The 15,510-nt window shown below is 50.3% G+C and overlaps 2 protein-coding genes across 2 annotated transcripts; one reads left to right on the top strand and one right to left on the bottom strand.

Annotated features, from left to right (window-relative positions):
• Positions 1-8,043: 8,043 nt before the first annotated feature.
• On the bottom strand, positions 8,044-8,196 carry VFPPC_18249 (hypothetical protein; the record flags this gene model as incomplete). Its single annotated transcript, XM_022429892.1, has 1 exon — positions 8,044-8,196. The coding sequence occupies one exon, from the start codon at positions 8,194-8,196 to the stop codon at positions 8,044-8,046; it is 153 nt and encodes a 50-aa protein (XP_022285485.1).
• A 4,376-nt stretch (positions 8,197-12,572) lies between these two features.
• On the top strand, positions 12,573-14,282 carry VFPPC_16818 (hypothetical protein; the record flags this gene model as incomplete). Its single annotated transcript, XM_018294571.1, has 5 exons — positions 12,573-12,660; positions 12,728-12,781; positions 12,945-13,058; positions 13,124-13,360; positions 13,603-14,282. 5 exons carry the CDS (start codon positions 12,573-12,575, stop codon positions 14,280-14,282), a joined length of 1,173 nt encoding a protein of 390 aa, XP_018137929.1.
• Between the last annotated feature and the right edge of the window lie 1,228 nt (positions 14,283-15,510).

The raw sequence follows: 15,510 nt of genomic DNA, 5'->3' as shown, positions 1-15,510 counted from the left end.
GATACGAGACAAGTGACCCTTGCAACAGCTGCTCTGCGATGTCCTTGGCAGCCGTGTGGCTACAATCGTTCAAACTGTCCATCTATGGTAAGTGCTATAAGTATATGACATGGGATCGAAAGTAATTTGCATTGCTGCCTGTCCCTTCCGCCCCTTGCCTCATCCCCCTGACATCATCTATTTCCCACGCTGATGATCAAGAAAAGGCCCCAGAATCAAGTACCCGAGCAACCCGATTCTTGCCTGTATATGGCGGGCCTGCAAGCAACCTCTCCCATTGCCTGGGAAATGGGCGAATGTATCTCAGCAATGGCTGCACGCATGATGAATTCCCGATGCGGCACTTTTACTCTATTTTTATCCTGACAGAGAAATACACGCGCAGCCCTGCTGGTGGCTTAGACGGAATACTAACAGTATTGGTTCGCCCTCCTGGTCTTTCACTGCAGCCTCATTTTGTCTGTCACCTTGAACCAATTGCCAGCATGGTTCTCAATTTCAGAAACTGACCGCTAGCCAGCAAAGAGTACTTCGTTTGCTGCCTGGCACGCCCGTCGTCGCAACCGATTGTGGCAGCGCGATATGCGAGCCACGACCAATCACCATCACGTTGTTCCGGATATACACTTTATTAACTACGGCCACTTTCAAACATTCAGAATTATGCTCACACTGGATAGGCTTGCTAGTTTTGACGCTTCGTATCCGACACCGTCATGTGGTTGAAGAGATCTCTGGCAACTAGGCTCCAACGCTGTTTGTGATTCATGGGCGTCACTATTCTCTTGTAAACGGCGACTATCTCAAATTCTCCAAGCCAATACTGGGTCCATACAAATCATTGAAGGCAGTATAACACTCGGTAAAGACCTCCATTGCCGCGAAACCAGCCATATCCGCACTGCAGAATGGCATCTCATCATCAGGCAATCCTTCCCGCCGTACTGCATCTCCTAGATCCTGCGTTGTGCCGTTCACAGCTGACACTTCCTCCGCAAAATTTGGAGGAGAGGGTGGAAAATCCCCCATCAATAATGTCTCCGTCTCCTCAGAGCAAATAATCCTGAGCACATCCTTCAGCGTGTCAGTAGCTTGATCCCAGAGGGCATTGCTGAAGTTACACATCTTGGGCAGCTTTATGATTCTGGCTAAGCCCATTTTGCACTCTCGTGCATGCGAAGATGTTGGGTTAAGTAGTGCCAGGGTGCCAAGGATCGCGCCGGCCGTAAACGATAACACGCCTAGGTGCGTGACGAGGGGAGTTTTGGATGCTATACGAAGAATATCCTGATGCTGATCTACACGGGCTATCCGCATTGCAGATTGGAAGCATCGGGATCGTGCGAGCACAGCCAAATCTGTGCAGTCGTCGCCAGGGCTGGTCCCATGCGTACTTGGGGTATTATTGCCCGCTGGGTCGTATGTGATGAACGGCCTAAAGAGCAGTAACTGTATGTGTTCGCATAATATTCTCAATGTAAGCGCCTGTAGTCGAAAGATCCTGCAAGCTGGATCATGATCGTGACCCTGGACAAGATAAGTGTCTGTGTAAGAGTCCAGACATAACTCCGCGGGAAGCAAGTCCCTCAACTTGTCAAGTTCATCGAATATATCTCGAGTTTCATCATCAAATCCATGCTGAGATATATGCCGCCGAGTATTTAGTCGACTTGCAACCCGGTACAACCTTGTTCTGTACCTGTGAAAAGAATACGTGGTGACTGGTTTTATCGAGCCGTCTTCACGCACTTCAACGGAGTGAAACTCAGTCGACGGGGCTGAATTATCGTCCATGTCGAGGGGTTCTGTGACGGTGATATCTTCTATTCTAATCGTTGGCGCATGCCCTGCTACGACGGCGGCAAACCTGTCTCTATTAGTCGGTGTCTGGTCGACTATATCGTCAGAACTCACCCATCGCCTGCAAACAAGGTCCACCACACCCTCTTCCGCATTTCAACTTCCAGTACCGTCATAGACGCACCATCTACTGGGGTCTTATCTAATTTCATATCCCTCGCGGCCTGAATAGTTGACCCCATTACCACGGATGCACGTCGGGGTCGCTGGTTCAGCAGGTAGTACATTGATAGGATCGAGGAGAAACATATCCAGTCCTGGTTGTATTGATCAAAAGATTCGATGAAATTCCGTTCGAGGCAGGAAGTCAGTCTAGCTTTAAGATGGGACAAGTCTTCTGGTAGGATTTTCGTGATGCTCTTGATGTCCTCAGGAGTAGCGAAATGCAGTCCCATCAGCATCACGGAGAGAGAGAGCAGGACGAATGGTCGGTCAGAATGAGAGCATGTATCTTCCTCGAGGAGGCTACCGAGGCGATCACGGAAAGACGACTCGTGAAGTAAAGGAACGTACCAATGCATCGCTTCGATATACGATGCAACTAGTACCTCAACGACTGCTTGGGATGGAAGGTCGTCGCCCATGATACTGCGTATGCTCACCCTGCCGACGTCCCGTTCTCGGTGGCTGTTTGTTAAAGTGGCATGGTGAGTAGGATATTCTGCTAATCTTGCTTTCTTTCTAGTCGCGAATATCTTAAAATCACATTAGCTGACAGCGCCGTCCTTGTGGTGGTGACTGCGACATACTTGCTCGACTAGGCGGAAAGTTGATAAGTATTCCACCTGTGCCTTCGAGTTCACTGGGTGTTGAGTACGCGGGGCCTTTGAATTGCTACGAGGAAGTATGTCTGCCTTTCTTTTCCCAATTATTGGAGAGCACGAAATGAGCTGTTGTGGCGGGTCAGGTAGGTCCCTACAGAGAGGTTAGAATTTGACCAGAGTGCAAAGGTATAGAACGCAAACAGCTCACTGTAATAGATCCGTCGAGGATACACATTGTACGCCTGACCGAGTACATAGCTGGCATGGGAGACTTGGGTCGCACTACTCAACTCATTAGACGTATACTCACGAGGTTGACGGCAGGGTGGGTGGTTGACCTTCAGCTTTTGGCGACGACAACGCACGCATGCGCTCCGTACCCTTCCCCTTTGCATGTCTGTGTTTGAGAGCCCTTATGCTGCTCAATTGAACAAAAGGATTGACTAGGCCAGGGTACCTTGAACAAAAAGTTTCAACACGAGCAACGCATGTCTTCCATGTGCGAAGTAGCGATAGCAGAAGGCCGGATCCTGTTGACAGCAGCATTCAAAAACCAAAGTTGCCCTCAATTGCCTCGACCTGGACTTATTACCACCGCCGAGACCCCAATTATTCTGTTTGTCAACGCCATCAGCATCCACCATGTTGAAATCAGTTGATGCGGGGAATCCTGGGCGCCATGGACCGACCGAGGCCCACTTGAGGCTGTGTCTAAGACATCTGTAGAGTGCTCCTAAAGTGCAAGAGTTGCAATATCATCATCAAGTGTCAGAGGAGGGCCAATGAGGCAGTAGATTACTTTTGTGTCTATATGTATTGGCACATTCTGATCCCCAGTAGCATACACTGTCAGGAAATACCACGACGGTGTCATCACCAACAAGTCTATTATTCATAGCGACAACAGATCAAGTAAGACACGAACGAGTGGAACTTGGTAAAGTAACACAGAACTCCACAGCTTCACCAAAGCATAGCTGTAACCCCAAAGTCATTCTAAGCGTACCTAACTTACATCCTACTAGTAGCAAGCTGCTTCTGAATCGACACATCGCACAACACCAACAACTTCTCTATCGATTTAACGGCACCCAAAGTTTCGGACTGTACTAGCCCAAGATCTCCACTCAAGACACCATATATGTTTTTCTTGCTCAGCACCAACTTCACGGCAGTCACGTCGCCCAAGTCATCCTTGTGAACGCGCCGATGCGTCAAGGCGCCATTGCTCACCCGGATCCTCCACCAGCCGCCCCCTTCTAGATCCTGAATGTAAATCGTCAAGTCTTCTTTAGCAGCCTCTAGTCCGTCAATTCTGACGGACAGGCTGTCGAGCCATTGTTCGACACTCCCGCGAGGATTCAGCGGCGGAAAGTTGGGTTTTACAGTCGTGGACTCGCCGTTTGTGAACCGCAACTCCAGTGCCCCAGTAAGATAAAAGTTCCTCCAGGTCGAGTTCTCGGCACCAAAGCCTAATTTCTCATACACTGATGCTAACGATTCTCTGGCATTCTGATTCGTTGGCTCAGCCTTGACGGCATAGTCAAGCAAGGTGGCGGAAAACCGTAAATCGCCCTTCTCAGCAAACGATTCTGCATGTTTTACGAGCTTTTCAACGCCCCCAAAGCATTCAATGTATCTTTTGCCCTCTTCTGCAGGTGTGTGCCTCCATAAGTTGGCTGGATTGCCGTCAAACCAGGTCATGTACCGCTGGTATATACCCTTGACGTTATGGCTGACGGAGCCGTAGAAACCCTGGGCATGGGGTGCGTCTCGCAGTCTGGGTGGCAGTTGGATCCTCTCTGCTATTTCTGTTCCATTGAGACCCAGATTCATCATTCGAAGGGTCTGGTCATGTAAATAGGCATAGAGATCCCTCTGCTCTGATATGTGCCGCACCAGTTTTGCAGTATCCCATGTTGGCCAGTGATGTCCTGCAAAGAGGACATCCGACTTATTTGCATACAGCTCAATCGTTTCGTCCAGATGCGTAGACCAAGACTTGGCGTCACGGACGAGTGCGCCGCGAAGCGTGATGATATTGTGGAGGCAATGGACGGCGCACTCTGATATGTAAAGCGCTCTTCTTTCAGGGAGGTAGAAGTTGATTTCGGCTGGAGCTTCCGTCTCGGGCACCATTTGAAAGACTATTTTGATGCCATCTATTTCAAGCTCTTGTCCCGTTTCGTGAATCAAGGTATTAGGGGGGACAAGAGAGCTCGTCCCACGAGATACAGCCATTCCAATACCAACTCCAACATTGCCAGTAGGCGTTCGCGGCAACGGAACTCCGTACATGAAGCCTGCCCGACGGTGCATGGCAGGTCCGGCAGATACATTTTCGCTAACGGCTTCTTCCATGAACCCAACGGGGGCTATAACAGGGATGGTTTTATTTTGAGGGAGAACGCCTACGACGCCTCCAAAGTGATCGACATGCGAGTGGGAGTAGATTACTGCTTGCACCGGTCGGTTTCCACGGTGAGATTGGTAGAGAGCGAGAGCTGCAGCTGCACATTCCTCCGATACCAAGGGGTCGACAACAATGATTCCCGACGTTCCTTCAATAAAGGTGATGTTGGAAATGTCAAACCCCCGGACCTGATAGATGCCAGGTAGGACCTCGAACAAGCCATGCATAGCGGTAAGTTTGCCGTGTTCCCAGAGTTTTTCGTTCACAGTGTCCGGTCTATCCTCTTGGAGGAAGTCATATAAAGAGGCGTCCCAGACATCTTGTCCGTCTTTTCCTTGAATGGTACACGGGTGTATGCTACCGATGAAGCCTCGATGAGCATCGTGTGAAGGAGTAGCTTGGTGGTCGGTAGCCATTGCTAAAGTTGATCTTTCACTCGGAGGTATGAAAGACACGAAATCTATGAAATAAAATATCAAATACAGTATGGGAGCCGAATAATCGAAAAAAAAAAAATGAGAGAAATCAAACTCTTTTTAAATTCCATGGTGCCAGGGCCCACGGCAGCCAAAGCTGTCCGCCATTCATGGATAGCTTGCGACGACCTCGGCTCTACACAGCCTCGGGAACGTTACGTACAATCATCGTCCCAATGGAATTTGCAATGTAAAGAAGCCCAAAACTTTAGCATTCATTGAAGCGTCTCTTTGGCGCATAGCCTCACGGTTTCCGAGTGCTCCTCCGGTCGGATGGCTTACACTTCCAAATCGGATCGCAGCCACCAATCAGAGTGGCGCTTGTTCCGGCGGAGCAAGATCTACGAATCTTGTCTCCAAGCATGGTCATCCAAGTATTCTATCTATGTCGATGGCAGTTCTAAGACGCTTGAAAGATGTCGTCATTTGAATGGCGATGGAATGGTTCTACATTGGAACATCCGTGTGTAAGAACGGCTTGCAGGTCGAGGAGTTGCGTGAAAGGGGACTTACAGCACTGCGATATGTGATACCCCTTACGAGGTTAAATACTTGTTACCCCCCATAGTATGATGATATTACGAAGTAGAAACACTCGAGTCGACCATTCTCCCTGGAAAATCGTACATTGACCTGAACAGAATAAAAGTAGTCTCACGGAAGAAGTCTTCAAATACTGCTCATTCTGATGGGGATGTCAATTGCCAGTGCGGTCACCACGTTCCTGAATTCTACTCCAAAGAAGCAATTGAAGAGCCAGAACAATTCACGAAGAGAGAATACTAAATAAAAACATGACTACCAACTGAGCTTAAGTAACTGTATTCATGGGAATACATCGCCCACTCGGTTTACCAATTGAAGAAACTGTCGTAGATCTAGGGTAACAGCATCTTCAGAATGGCGTGTTCAATACTGAGTAGATCATCACGCACAACGTATTGTGATTGAACTACATTACAGTTTGAATAATGAAGGGCGGCCCAATACAAGGACTTCACATGCGTACCACAAATGCGAATGTCGGCGCACGTCCTGCTCACTCTTAAAGCAACACCAATTCGATGTGCGTTCCAACCCATCACGATACAACATCCACAACACAATATGAAGAGCATGCCAACAAACATCGTTATGTTGAGCATGTTCTCTTCATCAACGGGGCCTGGGAATATAAAAACCTTACTCACTGTCCCTAATATGCCTCACCGCAACCCCAAACTTGCCCGTCTACTCGGAAATCTCAACTCTGCGACACATCTACAACTATCAAATCTCACGATGCCTAACAACAACACCATCCAGGTCCCGGTTGACCCGATAACGGAATTGGTTCAGCACTTTTGCCCCAAATACGACAACCATACATAGTTTGTGCGCAGGTACAGGCCAGACGCTCCGAAGGGGGGTAAATGCCCAATTTGTGAGGAAGAATCCAAGAAGAAGCAGAGGAAGAACAAAAGCGGAAAATAGGAGGCATCTCGATGGGTGTAGAGGGATAGGCTAGTCGGAAGAGGGCGTATCTTCTTCCTATATTCTTGTATTTGTTTACTCATTTCCAAGTTATGGATGCCAAAATCACACATGCCCAGTTGCTTGGCTGGCACTTTAATTTCACAACTTACAAGTCATGCCGTCTCAATTACCATTCACTAGACCTTTCGCACATGCCGATATTGCTCATTATCTAGTTTACAGGTAGTTAGCTATTGAATACAGAGGTTGTGCTAGTTTTTGGAAGTATAGGTGACTTGGTGATGTTTTTATGTATGACTGGGCAGACTGGGGAGATGTACCCTACATGTATCCTGGATCGATGCTCTCGATGCGACTCAACCCAAGACATTCCCGCTCTGTAAGACAATGATATCACGACTTTGACAATTCAGTGCTGATAACATGTTTAGGTATGTCTCTCATATCCAAGGTGCCTACCCTAGAGATTTTGTAGACGTTGCAAGATTCCCAAGTTCGCAATATTGAGGTGACATATATCGGCCCATTACGCGGCGATATTCCCTAGCCCTGGATGTCGCCGAAGGTGAGCTGGCGTCACAGTTGTAGGCCTGTCGCACAGATCCAACGAGAGGATGGCTGCTGAAGAACAGCCTTAGTGATCACCCAGAATTTGTCACGGCGGCTCTGCTGACCAAATCAGAACCAACATCAAGTTTTGCCACTCGGATAGAAGTATCGCGGGGAAACACAGCACATCACCTCACGACATGGGCTGTGACAAACAGCTGTGTGTGGAGTTGGTCTCGACGGAACTTGATCCCGTGTCCCTCCACAGGAAAGAACCCCGGCCTCCCACCCTCGAGGGCTCAGCTAAAATGCACCAATGTCGTCAGCGGATAGGACGGGGCAATAAAACAGCACACTTGAGAGCTTGAGGTGATACATCGTGGGGGGACGTCGCCAAATGCGGGCAAGACAATTAACCGCCAGCCATCAAGCATCTCTCGACAGTCACATTTGGCGGAGTTGCATATGGATAGGTAGGCCGAACCAGCGGGAGCTTGGGCCGCCACTATTGTTCCTGTTTCGACCTGTGGAATAAGTGATCATGTAGTCTCAAGTCGGCCGAGGTCTTTTCCGTCCTGGCTTTTGGAGTGTGACCACATAGACAAATTGGCTGCCCATTGAACAAGACATTGGCTCTGCCAGTGGTCCAGGCGCTCATAACGTTTTGGGAAGTCTCAGAACTCACAAGAAGCGAGGTGGCTCTGCTATCTGCAGAATTGAATCAAGGCTTCGCCATATGCCCAAGATGAAGGGTCATGAGCCTGTCACTGGGTTGTCCATAGCGTTCCATTGCCAGGCTACTGTCGTGCCCACCTAATGAGCTGAGAGGAAGGTAGGAACAAGAAGATGCATGTAATAAATTTAAACCCAGCAATACGTTTGGCCATTAGGCTTCATCGCTGGACGGTTGGTGTACATAATACTCCTTGCTCATGGGGTAGGTAGTTATTAGTCCTCGGCCGGAAATGGTTTGGCTCGCCAGCGAAGCGGTGCGCTATGCATGCACTCACATGCATGCCTCAAGCAGCCACAAGCATCATTTCTGTGATGCAAGACCAGTTTGCAGCTTTGTGGAGATGGTTGAGACTGGAGCGTTGGTGACTTTTAAATCGTAAATGTTATTAGGCACTGTGCATGGTCCAGCATATACTTCGCAGTCTCTGAATCGGGCACAAGCAACGGCTCAGGTCGAGCAAGGCGCGAGGGGAGGAAGAAAAAGCCAAGCTGGACAGTAATACAGGGAGGCCCTAAGACATGTATGTCACTTCAGACTGCGAATGAAGTGTTGCGGACTCGTGTGCACTAACTGTGGCGTAGATGTAGCAGATAATGAACAACTACTTGTGCCGTGACGAGTTCTTGGTCACCGGGAAAGTCTTGACTCTCCGGTTGAGAACCACCCAGTTGAGGCATTATATAACAAGACGTTGGCAAATCAATGTCAGCAGGGTCCACGAGGAGCCACGGCTGAAGTTTCTCTCACCAGAAATGGCTTCGGGAACCAAATAGGACGGCGGGAGAAGTCAAACATGGAACAAATGCCACATGCCTTGTCTCAACTCTTTCCCACTGTGGCCAGCAAGCCACCCAGAGCCCAGGAAATAATCAAACCGTGGCGCCGAAGGACGCGCTAGTAATGTTAGGATCCCGAACGGGGGGCCTGATGTGCGACTTTCGCAACGGCCGAAATTTGGGACCCCGCAGAAAATGGGGTCTGACCTAGCCGCAAAGATGGATGGACTGGCAAATGGATGAATGAGGATGAAGGCCAAGACAACATGACGTTCTGGTGCCGGCCAGCGTGTGTGCGAGCGAGGATCTAGCGGAAGAGGGACATTTCGTCTGTTTGTTGCGATGTAATTAGGCCAGAACAAATACAGATGAGTATTATTCCCGGGCAGCATCTTCTGCAGTGCGCAAGCGTAAACATCCCTTGACTTCTGAATCATCATGGCCCAGAAGAGCGAGGGTTTGTGTGAGACCATCGCCTTGATTCTGGCAGTTTGCCATTGTTATAGGGAACTGGACCCGCTGCACACTCGAAATTTTGTCGTTGACGAGGTGGGGCGGCCGTATCGATGGATGGTGATGATGAAGGGGAGAACGGTCAATCATAATGGCAGAGCGCACGAACGGCCCCAAGCTTCCGCCGCACAGAGGACTGAGAGGTCCATTTCCAACGTGCTGACTTCTTGGTGCGAAACATCGATGCTCTCTACGGATCACCTTCGGAGGTCCCTCGTGGACCCTTTGCCGCCATCGTTCCATTTGTGCTTGTGCTCTCTGAATAATCTGGGTGGGTTCTTCGTAGCAAATTCCCCTGTAATATCGAATAGCAAAGGTCCACAGTGTCGTCAGGCTGGCGCACAGTCAGAAAACCTAAGCTGTGATGGCTCGCCCGTCTTGTGTCTGCGCGCGCAATTTTCCTTCATTTCTGCTGAGTGGTTGTAGAAGGACCTCGGGCTGGACGGTTACTCGTAATGTTGCACTGGCTCGCCAGAGAGACTGGTGACACCACAGTGAACACCCCTCGACTGCAGCGGCGTGAAAAGACGAGTTCGCTTCTTCGTGGTCACGTTAAACGGATCTTTCCATTAGTCATTCTGTTCTGAGTGTTCAGTCTCGGCCTTTTGCTGTGACCGAAGCGTGGAGACCCTGAAAGATGAATCTCGCGTCAAGGTGTGCTGGTAAAATATGCGGAGAACTCGGCCAAATGCATTGTCCTTTCAAAACCTGCGTGGGCCAAGACTCCTGTTGATAAATCATGGTACGAAGGTGGTTATATTGCCAACATCAACTTGATATATTGAGCATGCCAAAGGACTAGTATGCTCCTGGGTAGGTATTTGGCCGGCGGTCCATCAAGATGTCATCAGCTTGCGGCTTCGCCCTAGCGTGGCAGCTTGAGCCTTTCGAGAGCACCGTTGACGTCAACCAAGTCCCTGGAGCCCCGATGGGGAATGCAGGAGAATGGCAACACGGATGATGGAGCAGCTGTCGATGTTCATGCACACCGTTATAGTGCAGCCTGGAGCACGCTTCGCCAGGAAAGGGACATGCTTGTTGGCAAGATTGAAGGGGCTATCATAAAGCGATCATCTCCTGTGGCTAAGGCGAATGGCACGAAGTCGCACAGCTTGACGAAGTCGGATGACGGCGGGCCGAGCCTGCTTGGGTTTGGTGTCTTGACAAGAATGCAGTGACTGGACGAACTTTCGATTGGGGCAAGGGCCAGAACAAAGTTTAGGTACCTAGGTAGTGAGCTCATCTTGCTGGTAGTCCTAGGTAGCTAATGCATGCGAAGAAAGGAGTAGCATCAGTTGCTCTTGGTATGAGGTAATGTTACCTGGGGTTCTTGAAGATGAACTGTGATACTCGTACTCCGTGCTCCGTACTCCGTGGAATGTGTGATTGTATCCGTACAGTGTGAGAGGGTGGTGTGTTGGAATGGAAGCTGGGTTGAACCATGCACACCATTCAACTGTCAGGCCACAAGAGCACAACCTCCCGTAGTCGCCACAGCCGCCGTCGTTATTGATGATAATTCTCAGGGTCTAATCTTGGCTGAGAGGTCCGACATTGGCCGGGTTGGGGGTACAAGCGTCTGGTAGAAGAACTGCGTCTCGGTCGAACCAGCCCCCGGTTGATTGCTTGCTTGGGCCAATATGTCGACTGATTCGGGCTCGGAGTCCGGCGTGGGTGCGTGGAGACCCCCAAAATTAATAAAGCAGACCAGACGAGACCAGACGAGAGTGGTACAATAAATGTTTGGTTCCTTTGTTGTCGCGGCCAGACTGTCCGCTGAAAGTTGGAGTTGCTTCATGTTTCGTCAGCAAGTCAAAGTCTGGTCTTTGCTCCACGTAATGGATTTGAAGCCGAGGCGGCGTCTCTGTCCCTGCCTGGCAAGGCTACCAAGATTAAAGTCAAGTCTGGTGCCCGGACGCTCAACACTGTGCTGAGGTCTGGTTTGGCACCTTCCAGGCCAGCGACTGGAGCCACCAAAGTCCTGGTATGGTCTGGTGCTCCTGCCTTCTGTAGTCCTGTAGTCCGCGCTAGTACTCTGCACCCGCGGATTCAATTCAACAACTGATGGACAGCTGGGGCAGCTGGCGGACATTGTATGGACACCTGGCAGGCACTTTGGCAATTTGTTGGAGCATGCTCGAACCTGGTTGGTCCACCCGCTCTTCTTCCCGTCGACTCCCGCTCGCCGCTCACTTTCTCCTTTCCTGACTATCCACACAGGCTCCAGTTCCCACTCCGAAATTTCTCCCCCCCGTCGCCCGTCACCTCACACACACACTCACCACGATCTCGTCTCGCCTCGTCTCGCCCACCCACGCCTCAGTTCCTTACTCTTGGGCTTCTTTTTCCTCTTCTCCTCCAAACCTCTCCATCGCCCTCCTGAGGCTTGTACGCTTATTCACCGAGATTATTCTGAGCTTCCTCGTTGGGTAGTCTCGTTCCTTTCTATTCTCCTTTTCCCTTTCGATACCCCTGTGTGTTTGCTCGCATATTTCCGCGCAGCAGTGGCGTTGATTTTTTCCCTCTTGGATCCTGTTCTCTTTGCGCTGCGCACTGTTCCCGGTCCCAAACACCATCGTCTTGTGCATTGCCACAGACACTTCCTGATTTCTTGAAGAGGTACGTTACTCTATCCTGCGAATCGTCGAATTCCGATGCGACAACGCCCACACATGAATGCCCCTCGTCCTTCCCACTTGCTTTGCTTGGTGGTCCAAACTTTGGTCTGGCAATCTGCCCCAAACACCATCTAGGTAGTTGGTTGGCACCTTCAGCTGATGTCATGATGCGCTCTCCTCACTCCGGAGGTTGGGCACGCACATCTACGTGCTGAGTTGTCGCTGAACTTGCAACAATGTCCCGTCCCCCCTAACAAACCCCAATATGTCCCTGCTGAAACGAGTATCTGCGAACTGACACTCGACATTTGTGATAGACCACGAATACCCTCTTTCGCATAAATCATAGACTCGACGCCCTCCTCGCTTGGACCGGCTGCCCACAAGAAACATGTCCTACTACGAAAACCCTCAGTGGCCCACTCCGAGCCAGAACAACTGGGAGCATCAGCAGGGAACTACAACTCCTGCTCGCGCTGGTACGTCTTTCGGAGCCGTCCCCTGACGATTTTGTTGATGCAGCATTCTAACATGACGTCGCCATAGGTGTCAGTGGTCCCCAGCCTCAGGATGACTTTGCCTTCTCCTACCAATTCGATGGTGCGTCTTTCCGCCCCGTTTGAGCCTCGACGTCTTGGACCTCCTTTAGTGGGCCGCTCTGCTTCTTATTAGCGCTTGGCTGCACGGCGTTATGGAAACAACGAATTTCTCGCGGGCCAAACGCGATTCCAGAGCAATATTTGCTGACAGTCTTTTTCAACAGAGGTCGACCGTGCCTTCGAGAACCTTCAGAAGTCTGGCAAGGGCTACGCGATGGGAGCCCGACGTAAGCCAACTCCGAAAGCCTCGCTGCGTAGTGGTGCCCCAATATTTCCTGGTGAGGCGGCGAGAAAGGGATACTCTCACCAAGTGTGCACGCGCTGACTGGCTGATTATACACAGATGGCCGAGTTTCCCACAGTGGTGGACCTCGTTCGCACCCCATGAACAATTTCGACGGACCTCAGGGCGCACAAGGCCCTCAAGGTCACAACCTCCACAACTTCTACGCTTCACAGCGTCACCAGCCATCTCGAGGCTCCAACGAGGCAGAGCAGGTCATGCAGGCTAAGAGGAGAATGGCGGCTCAGCGGGAGCGCGAGCTGCGAAACCTGCACACTGAGCAGCAGTACCAACGAAGTAGGCCACCCTCTACAGTATAGCACTTCATGGCACGCAAGGGAAACCCCAAATAGAAAGTACATATCCAGGGCGATGGGCGAGATCAAGATGATTATTGCACCTCCCCTTGTTCCTTTTATCATGTTAAGAATTCTCTGATGTTTTGTGGGGACATACAATCCACGGGCCTATATAAAATTATTTGCGGCATCTATACTGGTCATGTGGAGCATTGGCTAACTGCTTTTTCTTCAACGTAGATGTCCTGACCGACGGACCCCAGCAGCACAGCAACGCTGGCCCCCCCGTCAACAGCAGCACCAGCAACAACAACAACAACAACAACAACAACGCCAAACACATGTCAGAGGAAGAGACTCGCGAGCTCATTGCTCGTCAGCGCAGTGCCTTGTATGGCGAGGGCCCCTTCGCTGATAAGACGAGCTATGTTGACGAATCCGGCAACATTCGCCCTGGCGTCCCGGGTCAGAGCGGCCCGTCAAGCATTCGTGGCCCGTCCCCTCTGGCTTTTGATACCATGGGCCGCACTCCCTCTGGAGAGGTTGCCACTCCGGGCTCTGTCAGCGATCACAACGCTGCCACTGCCGACCCAAGCCCCAGGCCTCAGAGCACAAGTAGCCCCCAGAGCTCCGGACCAACAAACAAGGCGTTCGACAATGCCATCGGCCCTCAAAGCCGTACAAGCACGTCCAGTCCCACTGGTGGTTCGCCTCCTCGCGACTTTGCACCTGGCTCCAAGCCTGGTCAAACTGGCCCTGCGGTTGCACCGATTGGCACTCGTCCTTCTGGCACGCCCTCGACATCCGCGTCCGGGAAACGTTCTACTACCCCCCTGGCCTCATCCGGCGGCTGGGGTCGTGGAAATGGAGTTTGGGGGCAGTCTTCTGGCCTGGGAGCTCAAGCCAGCGTTTGGGGTTAAAAACAGTTACTAATACAGGCGTCATGGAATGGCTTTTTGGGGGAAGAACACTGAATTGTGAATTGTTGCATCAAAAGAGGCGCAAGTACATCTGGGGTAGGTGGTTTCAGGATGGGTAGGACGGCGGAGTGGAAGGAGGCAAGAAGAAAATAGGGATGTCAATCGGGTTTACTTTCGGCTGGTGTTTTCTTTCTTTCTGGCACAAATTTGTTCTTATCTGCTACGGAAAATAGCAGCTCATGGCATCACTGGGCGAAACGAGGTACACAACGGACTTGTTATATACCTAGGATTTGGAATGGGGGGCTTTATGGATGAAGCTCACTTTACGACCAGGCAAAGAGCATTTCTTCAACAGTTCTAATGCTTTTATTTTCGGCGCGTTTTAACTAGGGGACGGCGAAATCTGCATCTTTGTTGCATCATGGCGTCTTGTCTTGTCGCGATGTTATATTGCATGCGACGATTGGTTTAGATGCTGAATGGTCTGACGTTTGGTGGAATGTCTTCAGCATGGCGTCATTTTGGCACAAGGAACACAGAAGGGGGAAAAGGGAAGGCGAAGTGGTTTTGCGAAGCAAAAAGAAGCATTTACCGATCCGAGGTGTCGGGGATTGCTGGACTGCCTAGTAGCCATACTGGCAGAAGGAACATACATGTCAAGGCGGTAAGCGAATCATGATTACAGACTGGCATTGGTCACCAAGCAACAAGGACTCTTTTAGGTGTTTTTCGCAAACTACAGTAACAACAACAAAAAAAGGCAAGGGGGACGGGAAAACAAATGGTGGGACGGTGTTCTTCTTTCTTTTCTTTCTCTTTTGGAGGATTTGGGAATTTTGGGATTGGAAGTCTCCTATTGTTTCTTTTCACCTCTCCTCTCGGTTCTAGGCGGCTTAGGAACGGGCATGGGGTTCTCATTGGGATTATGCTAGGTGTACCTACTTTTTCCATCGGTTTATTAAGGTATTGGGCTCGGGGTGTTTTTGATTTTCTGCTTTGTCGAGTATATTACAACAGGGGAAGAGTGTGAATAATAATGAGGAGTTATGACCTGGGTTGTGGATGCATTTCGTGATGCTTGTGACGCACTCGTTGCAGCAACCTGGTCAGTTGGTAGGACTGTCTAGAGTCTAAATTTTAGGTCATGAATGTTTTCAGATTAACCACGCTATGCCAATTCGAATCCCCAACTCCGTGATGAAAGCCGCCAAACGCTTTCTATATA

This window comes from Pochonia chlamydosporia, chromosome 4 (genome assembly GCF_001653235.2).
Source record: "Pochonia chlamydosporia 170 chromosome 4, whole genome shotgun sequence".
In the NCBI taxonomy this organism is placed as follows: Eukaryota; Fungi; Ascomycota; class Sordariomycetes; order Hypocreales; family Clavicipitaceae; genus Pochonia; species Pochonia chlamydosporia.
Note: the sequence above shows the minus strand (reverse complement) of the source record. Positions and strands in the feature narration are given on the sequence as shown.